Source organism: Enhydra lutris, unplaced genomic scaffold, assembly GCF_002288905.1.
Source record: "Enhydra lutris kenyoni isolate GAN:26980312 unplaced genomic scaffold, ASM228890v2 scaffoldscaffold112, whole genome shotgun sequence".
Classification (NCBI taxonomy): domain Eukaryota; kingdom Metazoa; phylum Chordata; class Mammalia; order Carnivora; family Mustelidae; genus Enhydra; species Enhydra lutris.
The window spans coordinates 793,418-810,925 of NW_019154196.1; the positions used below are offsets into that span (position 1 = coordinate 793,418).

At 36.0% G+C, this 17,508-nt stretch overlaps 1 protein-coding gene across 1 annotated transcript; it reads left to right on the top strand.

The window, feature by feature from the left end:
- Positions 1–8,823: 8,823 nt before the first annotated feature.
- Positions 8,824–17,076, top strand: LOC111139660 (olfactory receptor 2T1; the record flags this gene model as incomplete). The annotated part of the gene is made up of 2 exons (XM_022491988.1): positions 8,824–9,607; positions 17,066–17,076. Coding segments are annotated over exons 1-2 (795 nt in total), but the record flags the coding sequence as incomplete, so codon positions are not given.
- Positions 17,077–17,508: the final 432 nt, after the last annotated feature.

The window sequence follows — 17,508 nt, forward strand, 5'->3', positions numbered from 1 at the left end:
GATAAAGAAGATATGGGCCATATATACAATGGAGTGGAATGCCTACATCAGAAAGGATGAATACCCAGTGTTTGTATCAACATGTACCAAACTGGAGGAGATTATGCTGAGTGAAATAAGTCAAGCAGAGAGAGTCAATTACCATATGGTTTCACTTACTTGTGGAGCATAAGGAATAATGTGGAGGATATTAGGAGAAGGAAAGGAAAAGTGAGTTGGGGGGAATTTGAGGGGGAGACAAAGCATGAGAGACTGTGGACTCTGTGAAACAAACTGTGGCTTTTGGAGGGGAGAGGAGTGAGGGAATTGGTGAACCTGGTGGTGGGTATTAAGGAGGGCATGTATTGCATGGAGCACTGTGTGTGGTGCACAAACAATGAATCTTGGGCCACTGAAAAAAATAAAATTAAAAAAAAAACTAATGATGTATTTTGTGGCAACTAACAACACAATAAAAAAAATTTAAATATATTTACACAAATTTATTAAATAATTCTGAATGAAGAAAATGTGAAAAAAATTCAAAAATCTACACTCAAAATTAAGTATAAGGATATTTGCCATTACACAATTTATCAGTGCCACAATTAAAGCAATATATGTATCAAAAACGAAGCATAGGTTAAATATAAGGGAGCATAGCCGTAGTGTAGAATACCCTGGGAACACTGAATTCTACCTTTGGAAGAATATTTCACATAAGAGACACTTTATATAAAGTAGTTTATGAATAATATAAATTGTCAAATTATATGAGATACATACACATACCCTTGCATATATATGTGTTGGTATGTAAATGTTATATATATGTATTACATTTATGTATGTATGCATACACATGTTGGAAATGCAATTTTGTAAGGATGACCTTCTATATATGTTTTTGGCACCTATTTCTGGATATTAAGAAAGCTTGTAAATTTGGGGGGGAATCTTTTAAATTTTTAAACATTTTCTTATTTTTCCCAGTGTATGCATTGCCTTTATACACAAATATAATAATTATTATTAGACTGCCAATAAAATGCTAAAATAAATAACATGAATTGGGCTATTTTTCATCTTTTTTTATGTCTTTTCACATTAGTCCCCCACATTTCTGTGGGAGGAAAACCAGCTAGAGGAAATTTCTGATGAAATGCTAAGAAAATCAGGGACTTGCATTTGTGAGTCCAGTGATTGAAACACTTTTCTCAAAGCCCTTATGACACTAGGGCTCACTCTCTTCTACCCCATGAAACACTTCTAATTAAACTGTGACATATCTGTCTCATTAATGTCTGCTGCAATCCATAGGGAAGAGACCTGCTCTTTCCAAGAGCACTTCATTTCATTGCCTTCTCACAAAACTATTTAAGCTCCTGCTTCTTCTCACCCTGGGACTTCCCCTTGGCACCCAGGAATCCAAACACAGAACACCCAGAGAGGATTCAGCATTCTTTAATGGTCTGCAGCTTTCTTCCTGCCTTCTCACTCTTTCACAATTGTCTTTCTTTGGTTTCTGGGTATTTTCTTGTAAAGATAGGAAGCAAGAATTAACATACTTTTGTAGAAGGCTGGAAATTTGTATGATTTGTCCTGGCAATGCAAAATATTTCAGGGATTTTAGGATGACATTCTTTTAATGATACTTCATTCTGTAGAGTTATATTGCAAAAGAGCTCTTAATAAATTGCACATCTCTCTTTGTGCTAATTCCAACATCAGTTGCTAAGGATAATTCTAGTCTATAGTTCAGGAAATTCAAGTTTATAAATCCAAATTCAAAACCCGTGTGTGCTAGACTTTCATGCAGAGGACACCTAGACATACAGATTGGCCAGATCTTGAAAGTTTTCCCATTGTAGATACCCCTGACTAAAAATAATCTTGTGTTTTTCTTTGTCAACATAAACTAGAGGATAATTTAAATCTAATCTTTATCATTTATTTATCTTCCAGTAACAGATCACCTTTATTGTCTAGAAAGTCTTTATTCATTCCTCATTCCTTTCTTAGTTATGGAAAGTTTTTATAGTTTCCTGGTGAGTTGTTGTTGTTGTTGTTGTTGTTGTTATTGCTGTTGTTGTTATTTACTAAATTTTATATGACCATCTCTACCTTTGAACAATGCACCCTACTCTGAATGGCTATCTGGAAGAGGATTCCACTCTGAGTAAGTGACAAGATGATCTTTCTTTAGTCGGACCTAAGTTTAGTATAAAATTAGGCATAGGGTGGGGCGCCTTGGTGGCTCAGAGGGTTAAGCCTCTGCTTTCAGCTCAGGTCATGATCCCAGGGTCCTGGGATCAAGCCCCACATCAAGCTCTCTGCTCAGCAGGGAGCCTGCTTCTCTGCTTACTTGTGATCTCTGTCAAGCAAATAAATAAAATCTTTAAAAAATAAAATAAATAAAATTAGACATAGGGTGATTTTCTTTATATTGATGATGTGCCTTACCTTCCTAATTTATGCATACAGGTGATTTTCTTTATATTGATGATGTGCCTTACCTTCTTAATTTATGCATACAGGTGATTTTCTTTATATTGATGATATGCCTTACCTTCCTAATTTATGCATACCAATAAATGTGTCTAGCAAGCTGTTTTTAATACATAGCATTCAGATTGCATGGCTGAGAAAAGTATTGAAGAATGTGGGGTGATGAGGCTAAACATGATATTGGGCAAATGAATAAATCATTCTGAAAGTTTCTGTAAATCAAATGATTGGATTTAATAGTTTGAAGTTTTTCTAAACAATGCAAAATTCTTGTTCAAATTTAAGCAATTCAGTGACTCATCTAAGCTTTTAGATCATCTAGAACAACTCTGTTTATTCCTTATTTCCTATTACCTTAATGAAAATCCAGGTCTGTTGAAATTTTCAAGAAAATCACAGATGACAAATCAAATCCTGATGAGCACTTAGCCTAGCTCTTCAAATGAGACTTTAAATATTTGAATAATAAGGAAATTACTGAGCTTCTTCAGTATTTCCTAGGGTTCTGATTGAATCAACTCTCTTTATAGGATGTAAATAAAATTTATGCAAGTTAAACCTAAGGAAACAGAGGCAGGGTTGTCTAAAACTCATGGGCTTCAAATCTCATGTGCAAGCTTAGTGAGGTAATGACTGCTCAATGTCCCCCACCCAACTACATTGAGATGTGGACTGTCTGTTTATTCTGGGGAAATTACCCAGAGTGTGCATTGCAAATATCCGGTTGTCATGGTGCTATTGAATAGAATAGTGCAAAGAATCTTCTTTTCTATAAAATACCTTTTTATGTCTGTGTGTATATGATCTTAGCAAAATATTTCCTGCTCTCTTTTTTTTTTTTTCTTTTTCTAAAGATTTAGGGAAGAATTGGCCTTGTGAATTAGATAGGATATGGACAATATTACTTGGAATACACAGAGAGGTTAAGTGAAAAACTTGCATTTAGTCTTAATTTATAGGGCACCAATGAAAAAAAGGCTTCCTATTTCCCTGCTGGGGTTCTCCATTACCACCACCACTGGCATGATTGCCTTTGTATTCTTGACCTCTTGTTACAAAAAAGGACACTGAAGTTTGGGAAGTGGAGGTGCTTGCCTTAACAACACATAGACAGACTCCCATAGGCCCTCTGACTTCAAGCCAAGAGTTCTTGCCTTGCTGTCAGGATGAAAATGTTTTACATATCATTTTTCCATAAATGACTTTAAAGGTTGTACTGGTGCCTATATTCTTCAATTCCAGTCTGGAAGAGGTTCGCAAGTTTTCTTGTTGTTGTTTTTGTTTGTTTGTTTGTTTTTGTTTTATGCCAATCATACCATAAAATGAACTTCAATCAGAGACAATGGGTCTCTGTAGATGTGGTTATCCAGGTATGTGATCTCTTCAAGGGCTCGGGCAGGAGGGGTATATGTTTGACAAAGGAATGTGCTTCTAAGTCACTCCTTCAAGTGATGTTCTAAAAAACAATAAACAATTGGTGAAATTGTCTAATTACATTGACATTTCATTGTCTATGATTCTTACTTCAATTTGATTTTATTATTAATGATTACAACTTTTTGAGATACTATGCCAAATTTAGGAGTACACAGAAGATTTAGGGATAAATATAAAGTTTTGTATTTAGTTTCAAAACTGCACAACTATGAATTGCCCTGGCTTGAGAGATTCTTATGTCAGGATTAAACCAGAAGAATTTAAATGTGTACAGAATGTGCCAAAAGTGTGATATATCTATATAAGAACAGAAAAATATTTCTAGAGTATTCTGCACTGAATAAACTTCACCTGAAGTAACTGTTGAAACTGAGATATTGCATTTTGACATGGACATTGCCAAAGATCATCTCAAGTTATTACCTGGAACCTGAGCATTTTGGCAAGGTCTTCATCAATGTATACAAGAACAAGGAAGCATAAATTGGCACAGAGAAGTATGAAGAAAACCTAACCATATTCACATTATGAAAGGCTTAAAGTTAAAAAAGGAAGAAGCTGCTTCTGAGAGGATCTAGAGGGCAAGAAGGAGGTTCCATGGGGCAATTTTTAATCCAAGTGAGCACAGAGCTTCCTAGCAATGGTGCCATTCCACTGGAAAAAAACAAAAACAAAAAACAAAACATAGAGTATGCTCTTTCATTTGGCAGGAAGTTCACAAGTGGCCATATAGAATCAGGAAAATGCTGCACCTTAAAACTTAGAGATTCTATTGTAACTTGATTCAAAAGATGCTCCCAATGATCATCCCAGGCCTGAGCATGAATCATATCCTGACTTCAGTTAGGTGGGAGAAGTAACTTCAAATATCTGTACTCAACTAAATATGTACCCCTTACAAAATAAGAGAGAATACTTATTTGTAAATATCATGATAGAATAAACGCATTGCTTTTCTTTCAATTTGTGATATAGTGTAAAAATTATTAATTTGAGTAATTTTTTTAAATTTATTTGACAGACAGAGATCACAAGTAGGCAGAGAGGCAGGCAGAGAGAGAGGAAGGAAAGCAGGCTCCCTGCTGAGCAGAGAGCCTGATGCAGGGCTCGATCCCAGGACCCTGGGATCATGACCTGAGCCAAAAGCAGAGGCTTTAACCCACTAAGCCACCCAGGCGCCCCAATTTAAGTAAATTTTGAAGATAATTTCATCCAATAAAGTCATGCAAATTTTAACCAATAAGTTTTTGTGTTCTTATAATTTCTAGTCCAAGCATATATAATCTTCTCATAGAAATTTTGATTCTCTTCAGGCTTAAAAGTGATGCATATATTTCCGAGAATTTTTGCTAAAGGCCATTTCCTATAATTGAAGAGAAAATTAGAGAAAAAATATAGAATTTAACAGCTGAAGTAGTTTTGCCAGGGTTACCAGAGCCCATGGAATTGAAGTTCAGGAGTATTTTACAATTCAAATTCATGCATTTTAGTTCAATATACAGATTGCTTGAATAATAATTTGGAGATTCTTACATACTTACCAATAGTTTTGAACTAACGTATATGGGTAAAACATTGGCATTTTGCTTTGCATTTTATAAAATATATTCACCTAAGTGTTTCTCATTTAATCCATAGAGCAGCCCTGCATATTATATTATTTAAATTCAATATAAATGGAAACTGAGGCTCAGAGTTTGGGAAGAGAAGCCAAAGCAACAGAATTCATTAATGTCAGGGAAAGAACTCACTTCATCTGATTTTAAATTTTGCTTTACTCTATGTCTACTACCTCATTTCAGAAGGAAATACCTATATAAAGTTACATAATAACTTTTTCTGATATTTTCTGATCATTTTTATTTGTGCTAACCATAACAAAGCAATACAATCTCTGCTCAACAGAAATTCAACTATATATATATGAATATATATAATCTATTAAATATGTATATAACACACATATATATACACAATAGTATGTACAATTATTGTATAATTATATTGCCTGTAATACAATATATATGAATATATATTTTTTTCAACAAATACAGATCCTTCTCATTGTCCTTCCTCATAGTAAGATAGCAGATGATAAATTTAACCAAATGGGATTTGTCTTTGACCAAGTAGACCTTTGTTGTTGTTGCTGTTGTTATTGTTGTTTTGTTGTTTTAGCTTCAGAGGTAGACTTTAGTGATTCAGCAGTTGAAAATAACACCCAGTGCTCAATACATTACGTGCCCTCCTTAATGTCATCACCCAATTATCCCCTAACTCCTCACTCCTTTCCAGCAACCTTCAGTTTGTTTCCTAGAGTTAAGAGTCTCTTATGGTTTGCCTCCCTCTCAATTTTCATCTTATTTTTATTTTAATTTATTTTATTTTTTCTTCCCTTCCCTTAATGTTTATCTGTTTTGTTTCTAAATTCCACATATTTATTTTCTCCCATATAATTTCATCGTATTATATATATATATATATATATATATATATATTTATACTTATTTATCCACTGATTTATTGATGGACATTTGGGCTTTTTCCATATTTTGGCACTGCTAAGTATTTACCTGAAGGATGCAAACATAATGATTTGAAGAGATACATGCTCCCCAATGTTTATAGCAGGGATGTCCACAATAGCTAATTAGACATTTTTATATACAAAAAAAAAAAAAAAAAAGGAGAATAAGGCCAATCAGATGAAAACTAGAGAAGACTTAGTGTTTGCCTTTGTTACTGTTAGGAAGATAGATGAGATAGGAAAAAAAAACAACTTGAGGGACAGACTATTTTTAAAAGATTTTAGAATGCATGTAAATGGTGAACATGTAAATCTACTAGAGCTTGGAAAGCAATACCTCATCTTCTCTCTGTTACTGGGATCTTACAACATGATAAAAGTTAGACCCAAAATGTGGGAGGTGTGGAAACAGAATTCTATTAATATATAGGCTATTCTATAAACTTGACATTTTCCCAGAGATACATATGTTAATGTGTTCCATTAATGAAATTAGAAAAGTAGAAGAAAAATGAGGCAGATTGGAAATGATGAAATGGTACTTGGTGTCAGGGAAATTTATGAAATTTGGCTCAAAGCTTTTAAAATTAGCACCAAAAGAAGAAGCTAAACAAGAAAAAATAAGAGTTTATCCTATTAAAAACCAGCAGTCATGATTATAATAATTTATGTGATGTATTTTGAGTTATGACATTTTTATTAACCACATTAATGAATACATATAGTTAAAATTTAACAGATTCACATTGTTGGCACATTTAATTTGACAAGTAATGTAAATGTCTAGGTTTTTTAGAATGTAGGTGAGAACACAGTGATTCAAAAACTGCTTGGTCCAAAAATCTCTGCCATTAACAGCATATGTGACCATTAGAACATCACTCATAATTCTGCCATCAGTGAGAAAGGTTTATTGTGAAGCTCAGCAAGTCAATAGATATGAAGCACTTGGCACAAAGTAAACTCTTCAAAATTATCATTTTTTTAAGGTTCTATTTATTACCAGAGAGAGAGAGAGGGAGAGAGAGAGGAAGAGAGAGAACAAGCAGAAGAAGGAGATGGCAGAGGGAGAAGATATGGGACTCAATCCCAGGACCCTGGAATCATGACCTGAAGGCAGATGCTTAACCGACTGTGCCACTGAGATGCCCCTTCACAATTATTCTTAATAGTTTCTTGTTTTCTGAGCAGTTGACTCAAATGTTCATATTGTTAGAATATTTATAGGAACATAGTTTAGTTTAGTCACTTAACCTCAAAAACATATTGGTAAAATATATCTTGCCTTGACATATTTAATGTTAAAGGACATGAAAAATCATCCTTAATTTTAAAAAACTTTGTTGTAGATATTTCACAACTGTAGATTTACCATCACCTGAAATTACATAAAACCATCAGTTTTTCTTAATTACTAATCACTATAAAAAATTCAATTTCCAAAAATAATAGATGGTTTATATCTTACCATATATGTTTCTGTGCTATTTACTCTGAATCCTAATTGCTAATGCTAAATGCTAATACCTGACTAATGCTGATACTTATACATAATCCTGATGCCAATTCTTCATCATCCTAAAATTAAATTTTTCTTAAAAATAAAGTAATTCTACAAGAGTAACTTGCCTCTTTTTTCTGAGTTTGCAAGAATGGTTTCCATTTTCTACTTTATTTTCTCCCATACAATTTCATCTGCAACACAGATGAACTGAAACCAAAAGGATACTCTTAATTCTTACAACCCATACAGCAGATCACTCATTTGTACCTAATGGCAGAGAAAAACTACTCATAGTCAGTAATGAGATGTTTTTAATTGGTGATAGTGTTGATTAAAATAAAAATTCATTTAATAAGGGTACCAATTTAAACACATATAAGGCAATATGTACACACACACACACACCAGGGTATGTTTAACTGAATAACATGGTTTACACCCTTATGTGTTGTTATATGTGTCACTATAGTAAAATAACATCTGTTGACATCATCTTGTCCAATGTATTTAAAGAAATATTAATTCAAGGTTATCAATTTTATGTAAAAATAACATCTAGACTATATTAGTTGTTAGATATCTGTGCCAAAGTTGTAAGAAAATATTTTTAAATGTTATCCTCCAACTTTCAGAAGTTTGTTGTCTAAGAGTCAGCTCATATGCCATTATGTTAATTCTCTTAAAATAATGTCATTTTATTCAAAAGATTCTAGGTCACAGCATCACTGTCATGGGATCAGTGGAAGTGTACAACACCTCCTCTGCAGACTTCATCTTCATGGGACTGTTCAACAGGAAGGACATCTCAGGCCTTCTTTTTGCTATCATCTCTATCATCTTTTTCACTGCACTGATGGCAAATGGGGTCATGATCTTCTTAATCCACACTGATTCACGACTTCACACTCCCATGTACTTCCTGCTTAGTCACCTATCCTTCATTGACATGATGTACATCTCCACCATTGTCCCCAAGATGTTGGTTGATTACCTGCTTGGTCAAAGAACCATCTCCTTTATGGGGTGCACAGCTCAGCATTTCCTCTACCTCACCCTTGTGGGAGCTGAGTTCTTCCTGTTGGGCCTCATGGCCTATGACCGCTATGTGGCCATCTGCAAACCCCTTCACTATCCTGTACTTATGAGTCGCCGGGTCTGTTGGATGATCATAGCAGGTTCCTGGTTTGGGGGCTCTTTGGATGGCTTCCTTCTAACTCCCATCACCATGAGCTTTCCTTTCTGCAACTCCCGGGAAATTAACCATTTCTTTTGTGAGGCACCTGCAGTCCTGCATTTGGCATGTGCAGACACAGCCCTCTATGAGACAGTAATGTATGTGTGCTGTGTTCTGATGCTGCTGATTCCTTTCTCTGTGGTGATGGCTTCTTATGCCCGAATCTTAACCACAGTCCACCACATGAGTTCAGTGGAGGGGAGGAAGAAGGCATTCGCCACCTGCTCATCTCATATGACAGTGGTGACCTTGTTCTATGGAGCTGCCATGTACACCTACATGCTTCCACACTCTTACCACAGGCCAGCCCAGGACAAAGTCTTTTCTGTGTTCTACACAATCCTTACACCAATGTTAAATCCGCTCATCTACAGTCTGAGGAACAAGGATGTGACTGGAGCTCTGAAGAGGGCACTAGGCAGATTCAAGGGTACACAAAGAGTGTCAGGAGAAATGTTTTGATAGTGGCTTCTTCTCATATCAATAGTAAACGGGAGCCTTTGTGGACACTGTGACCATGTTCTCAATGAAGGATTAAACTGGAAAGTAGGCTCAATTGTGCAGGAAAAAAAGGGAAAAGGATCAATATAAAAATGCATCCTCTTGATCTTCATTTTTTTCATCCTGTCTTCTTTCTTGTATCTTCCCTTTATTTTAATCCTGTTCACATGTATTCAAAATATGTCCAGTGTTTTTCAGGAATTGAAAATAAAATTTCTTGCTCTTCAGCTTCACCTTTTGGAAACAACATAAACTGCATGCAATTTTAAATGGCATGAACTACGTTGAGGAGTGCAAGAGAGAAGGTGACACTTTTGGTATATATGATACTGCTGTATAAGTATATGTACCATCTAAAAATAATAAAAATATTATCTTCTCTATTTTGAGGACTGATGCCTGACCCAGCCCTTTAGGAAGACAGTTGTGTAGCTACCTGTTTGTTCCAATTTGTCAGTTTGTCAGAAGAGTCAGAATAGTTTTCTTAAATAGTCATTGTGATCCCCGCAATAATTAAGTGTGTTTTACTTTAAGTAGCAATGTAGTATTTACCTTCTGTTTGTAACACATAAGTGAAAGTTATTTTTTCAGGTAAGTTAAAATTAATGGATGAGAACAAAGAATATTTTCCAGAAAAGACAATGTGAGGGTATCATATACTTAAAGGTTTACCAAATGTCAGAGAAACACACAGGGATATGGGCTGAGAGGATACTAAAATGATTTTCAAATACATCACAGGGTCATCAAGATTAATCATAAACCGGTCAGATAATAACAGTTTGCTCATATTCCATATTCATACTCCTCACTGATCCAGAAATTGAGGACAATAGAATGTGGCAAATCATGTTTAATGTTCCATTTGATTATATAAGGAGTTTACTCAGGTATCATAGGGGTCACTTCATTAAATTATTAATAATCATAATCAATCATAATCAATCTGTCAAAACCTAATTCACATACTCTGTAGGGTTCGTCACCCTCTAACAATTTCATAACAAATAAGCCACATATTAACAGCTTTAATTACAAATGAAAACAGTGGGAATCAAGGAAGTAAGGGACTTCTGTAGGGTAATATTTTAAATTTGTGTATTAAGCTGCAAAATTTCAAGGAATGTGATTGATTGAACACTGTATCTTTCAGATACAGCTTCCTCAATCATTCATCCATGTATTCATTTATTATTCATAGCTTTGAGCAAGATAAGAAAAACACCTACAGTTAAAAAGTTTACATTCTAATGGGGGAAAGGAAATGAAAAGGAAAAAAAAAATAGCAGTCAAGAAAGCAATTTATGTCCCCACAACATTGTATGTAGCAACATTGACTAAAGCTGAACATATATGTTCTCTGTGCCCCAGAAGAAACACACTCAGGTGAATTTCTAACAAATATATATGCATAATCTTCACCAAAAGATATGTAGTAGCAGACGAGAAAAAGAGAGAGAGAGAGAGAGAGAGAAGCTACCCAAAAGCTCACTGGTGGTGACATGATAAATCAATTGTGACATTGTCAAACAATAAGAATAGACATTCTACTAACATTACTTACAATGCTATAGATTAATCTCAGAAACATGTTGAACTGAAGAAGAAAGTTACAAAAGAATACACTTATATAAAGTACAGATTCATCAAAACTACCCTATGCTTGGAAGATTAGTGGCTGAAAGGGTTTGTGAGTAGGTTCTGGGGTGTTAGTGGTTTCCAGTTTCTTTGTGTAGATGCTGTTTAAACACCCAGTGTTTAGTTTAAGAAAATTTACCAAGTTCAAACTTGTTTTCTAAGATTTTATTTATTTATTTGAAAGAGAGAGAGAAAGAGAGAGATCACAATTAGGCAGGCAGAGTGAGGGGGGAAGCAGGCTTTCTGCTGAGCAGAGAGCCTGGTGATCATCTCTGCTGAAGACAGAGGCTTAACCCACTAAGCCACCTTGCTGTCCCTAAAATTCAAACTTTTTGTGTGTTTAATATTTTTGTATGTTTATTTATTTTTTTAAGATTTTATTTATTTATTTGACAGACAGAAATCACAAGTAGGCAGAGAGGCAGGCAGAGAGAGAGGGGGAAGCAGGCTCCCCACTGAGCAGAGAGCCCAATGCGGGGCTCGATCCCAGGACTCTGGGATCATTACCTGAGCCGAAGGCAGAGGCTTTAACCCACTGAGCCACCCAGGTGCCCCTGTATGTTTATTTTGCTTCAATTAAAAGTTAAAATATAACTCACATTAGTTATACATCATATTTTATTTATCCATTCATCCCTCAGTGGTTGTTTAAGATGCTTCCATGTCTTGGCTATGTGACCAATTTTGCAATTAAATGAGTACACAGGTATCCCTCTACATAGTGATTTTTTTTTTCCTTCAGATATATTTCCAGAAGTAGAATTGCTAAATTATATGGTAGTACTATTGTTTTTATTTTTGGAGGAACTTTCATACTGTTTTCCACAATGGCTGCTCTAACTTACATTATCACAAACAGTGCACAAGTGTTCCCTTGACAACACTTGTTTTCTCCTGTTTTTTTTTAGTTTTTTTAGCTTTTTTAAAAATTTTTAAATTTATTTTCAGCGTAACGGTATTCATTGTTTTTGTACCACACCAGTGCTCCATGCAATCCGTGCCCTCTCCAATATTTTGATGAAAGTCATTCTAACAGATGTAAATTTCTACTTCATTGTATTGTACACATTTTTTCTTTCTAGTACATTATTACTTTGTTTTTTTTAATGTCTTAATTTAATTTTATTTTTTTTCAGTGTTCCAAGATTCATTGTTTATGCACCACACCCAGTGCTCCATGCAATACATGCCTTCCTTAACCCCACTAGGCTCCCCTAACCCCCCATCCCCCGTTCAAAACCCTCATTGTTTCTCAGAGTCCACAGTCTCTCATGGTTCATCTCCCCTTTTAATTTCCCCTAATTCATTTTTCCTTTCCTTCTCCTAGTGTCCTCCATGTTATTCCATATATTCCACAAGTAAGTGAAACTACATGATAATTGACTTTCTCTGCTTGACTTCTTTCACTCAGCATAATCTCTTCCAGTCCCACCCATGTTGATACAAAAGTTGGGTATTCATCCTTTCTAATAGCTGTGTAATATTTCATTGTATATATTAATCATATCTTTATCCTTTCCTCTGTCGAAGGGCATCTTGCATCTTTCCACAGTTTGATGACTCTGGCCATTGCTGCTATGAACATTGGGGTACAGATGACCCTTCTTTTCACTACATCTTTGTAGTGATCTTTGGGGTTAATACCCAGTAGTATAATTGCAGGGTCATAGGGTAGCTCTATTTTTAATATTTTGAGGAATCACTTTAAACTAATGTTGGTAGTGGGTATTATGGTGGGCACATATTGCATGGAGCACTGGGTGTAGTGCATACACAATGAACTCTGGAACACTGAAAAGAAATTTTTAAAAATTAAAATTAAAAAGCTAATGCAATGTTATATGTCAATTTTATCTTAAAACTGGGAATATATAACTTGTGATATAATGAGGTGTATACAAGAAATACATTAACACAGTGAAATAATGGAGATCAGTGAAGGGTTACTCAAGCTACCATGTTCAAAGAAAGATTTTCTTAAGAGGCCCTAGTTGGACAAGAAAGGAGCCATGCATGGGAAAATCCAGGTAGAGAGGTTTCCAGTTAGGAAGAATAGCAATTGTCAATGTCCTGAAATGGGACAGGGACATTGAAATGTTAAATTTGAAGTGTCTATTGAATATATGTTGAAATATAAGATAAGAAGCTAGATATTTCAGTTTGTATATCATTTGAATTGTTAAGTGTGCAGATAGATTTTAGGAGTCTTTGATAAGCATATTGTATGTAACAACAGGAGATCACATTAGATCAACCCTAGTTGAGGGACTGCATATATGAAGAAGAAAAAACTGAAGAATAGGTCAAAATATTTTAATGTATAAATGCCAAGCCATGAAAGAAGTAGTTGACAATAAAGAGATAAAAAAAGATGGCAAATACCCAAGCAGTGTGGTATGATAGAAACATGGAAGAGATGTCTTTCTAATAGAAAGGAGGAGTCTACAATGAGAAATATTAGATATAACTTGAGTAAATTTGAAACAAAAATTTGATCACCTAAGTAAGGAAACTAATTATCTTTTTATGTCCTTGACAGAGGTTTCAATGAAGTAAGATGGTGGCTAAGTAGGACTTAGGTTTGCGTCATTCCCTGAACATAACTAGATAATTATCAAGTCATCCTTAATACCCTAGAAATCAACCTGAATATGACATAAAAACTCCACAACTTAAGGAAGAGAAGAAAAAAAAGAACACATTGTAGAAGGTAGGGAGTACAGAGACAGGGTTTGGGGGAGAAGCAGATCACAGTTGCTGTGGAGGGGAGGGAGCCATAGTTGCAGAAGAAGGCAAGAGAGAAGAGCATACAGGAAAACACACAAGAATATTTCCCTGGGGCGCCTGGGTAGCTCAGTGGGTTAAGCCTCTGCCTTTGGCTCAGGTCATGGTCTCAGGGTCATGGGATTGAGCCTCACCTTGGGCTCTCTGCTCAGCAGGGAGCCTGCTGCCCCCCCAACTCTCTGCCTGCCTCTCTGCCTACTTGTGATCTCTGTCAAATTTTTTTTTTTAAATCTTAAAAAAAAAAAAAAAAAAGAAGAATATTTCCCCAAAGCCATTGGCTGGGAAATAATAGGGACTGATTTTTCATTTCTAGCAACCAGTGGGTCTTAAAGACTGGAGTTTTAAGGGTTCCCTGAATTGTCTGGGATAGAGCCCTGAGGGTGTTGCCTCACTCTGGTAGGGAAGGCAGGCAAACAATCCTGTGAAAAAAGTGTAGAAACAGTGACCTGAAGAATATTTAGGGCATACAGGGGAGAGTTTATTTGCTCTTCTTACAACGTGTCACTGAGAGGCAAGATTCAGGGAGAAACATCTAAGGGGACAAAAGAAGAACCAGCAGACACCATTCCCACCCCCTCATTTCTCATCATATACACAGAGCAACCTGCAGAAATCAGCTCATTTCTAACACTGGCTGCCTAATCCGATGATACCATGTCCCAAAACATTGATTTCTGACATGACTGCCTTCTAGGTAAAACTCATCTCATTCCCTGCACAGTGGGACCCCTTCACAGAAAACTAAAGCAGACCCCTGCCCACACCATGGTCTTAAACCTGGAGTTTTAAAGCTTAGTAGGCTTCTTTAGGATAAAGCCCAGAGGACTCTGTGCTGCTCCTGGTAAGGAGATAGGCAAACAACCTGGAGGCTGACATTGCGGAAAAAGAAATCTGAAAAAACAAACAAACAAACATGGGACATACAGGAGGGAGATTATTTACTCTTTTTGAAATACCTGCCTTAGAGACAGTGGTGTCTTTCTGGGGAAAGGGGAGCTGGTTAGCACAATTTTCCACTCCCAACCCTCAACACCCTCAGCATAAACACAGAGCTACCTGTGGGAAGCAGTGAAGTGGATACCCTGGATGCTTAACTTGCTTACACTAAACCTCACACCTTCTCACTCAATCTTGCCACAGTCCCTGTGAGGCAGAACACTCATCCAAAAGGCCAGCAAAAACTACTGCCCACAAAGTATCTCCTACTTTTTCAGAGCCTCAGTAGTGGTGGAGGTGGTGACAGGACACATTTCACGAGCATACAAAAGAACACATGGGCAAAACTTGCCACATTCAAGTCAGAGATAAAACACTGACCACTTCATGTTAAGAGGAACCTTTGAGGATGACTGACTTGAGAATAGTGCAGGCAGAACACAACAACAGAGCACATACAACACAATGGAAGCACTCTCTTAAGCTCTGGGCCCTGGGCATGACATGATGTCTTCTTCATAAAGTGATTACTTTCATGAGCAAGAAACATAACTGGCTTTTCTATCAAGCACAAGAAGAAGGCAGAGAATAGACAAAATGAGAAGACAGTATCTATCCCAGATGAAAGATAAGACCACTGCCAGAGATCTAAGCAAAAACAGATTTGCTTAACATGCCTGATGGAAAATTTAGAGCAACAATGATAAGGGTATTTACTGGGCTTGAGAAAAGAATGGAAAGAATGGAAGCCATCAGTCTTACCATTACCACAAAGATAAAAATGTTTTTAAAAGATTCAAAGATAAACATCAGAGGAAACAAGAGCAGAAACACATGTGATGTAATTCTTCTGCTGGAAGAAGCAGAAGAATGAATGACCTGGAAGAAAAAGTAATAGAAGCAAAGAAGCTGAACAAAAGAGAAAGAACCATGAAACAGGAAAATACTTAGAAAATTCAATATTTCCACCAAACTTAAAAACATCATAACATAGATGTCCCAGAAAGATAAAAGAAAAGTTGCATAATTTTAAAAATAATTAATAGCTAAAAATGACCCTGATTTGGAAAATGAAAAAAACATCCAGATCCATGAGTCACAGAGAACTTCCATCAAAATCGAAAAAGCAAGTAGCACCAAGGCATTTTGTAATTAAATGTGCAAAATATACTGATAAAGAAAAAAAAACTTAAAAATACTAAAATAAAGGATATTTAAAAGTACATGGAAAAAAACCCATAAGACTGGAGATATCTCAACAGAATATTGGTAAGTCAGAAGGGGTGACATGATACATTCAGAATGATGAGTGGGAAAATCCACAGCCAAAACCAAGAACACTCTATTGAGAAAGGATGTCATTTAGAATAGAAGGTAAGATAAAGAATTTCTCAGATAAACAGAAATTAAAAGAGTTCATGAATACTTTTTTTTAATCATTTTTAAATTTATTTTCAGCATAACAGTATTCATTGTTTTTTACCACACCCATTGCTCCATGCAATCTGTACCCTCTCTAATACCCCCACCTGGTTCCCCCAACCTCCCACCCCCCCACCTCTTCAAACCCTTCAGATTGTTTTTCAGAGTCAATAGTCTCTCATTGTTCACCTAACCTTCCAATTTCCAACTCCCTTCTCCTAACTCCCCATGTCCTCCATGCTATTTGTTATGCTCCACAAATGAGTGAAACCATATGATAATTGACTCTCTCTGCTTGACTTATTTCACTCAGCAGAATCTCTTCCAGTCCCGTCCATGTTGCTACAAAAGTTGGGTATTCATCCTTTCTGATGGAGGCATAATACTCCATAGTGTATATGGACCACATGTTCCTTATCCATTCGTCCATTGAAGGGCATCTTGGTTCTTTCCACAGTTTGGCGACCGTGGCCATTGCTGCTATAAATATTGGGGTAGAGATGGCCCTTATTTTCACTACATCTGTATGTTTGGGGTAAATACCCAGGAGTGCAATGGCAGGGTCATAGGGAAGCTTTATTTTTAATTTCTTGAGGAATCTCCACACTGTTCTCCAAAGAGGCTGCACTAACTTGCATTCCCACCAACAGTGTAAGAGGGTTCCCCTTTCTCCACATCCTCTCCAACACATGATGTTTCCTATCTTGCTAATTTTGGCCATTCTAACTGGTATAAAGTGATATCTCAATGTGGTTTTAACTTGAATCTCCCTGATGGTTAGTGATGATGAACATTTTTTCATGTGTCTGATAGCCATTTGTATGTCTTCATTGGAGAAGTGTCTGTTCATATCTTCTGCCCATTTTTTTGATTTTTTTGAAATGATTATCTGTTTTGTGTGTGTTGAGTTTGAGGAGTACTTTATAGATCCTGGATATCAACCTTTGTCTGTACTGTCATTTGCAATATCATCTCCCATTCCGTGGGTTGCCTCTTTGTTTTGTTGACTGTTTCCTTTGCTGTGCAGAAGCTTTTGAT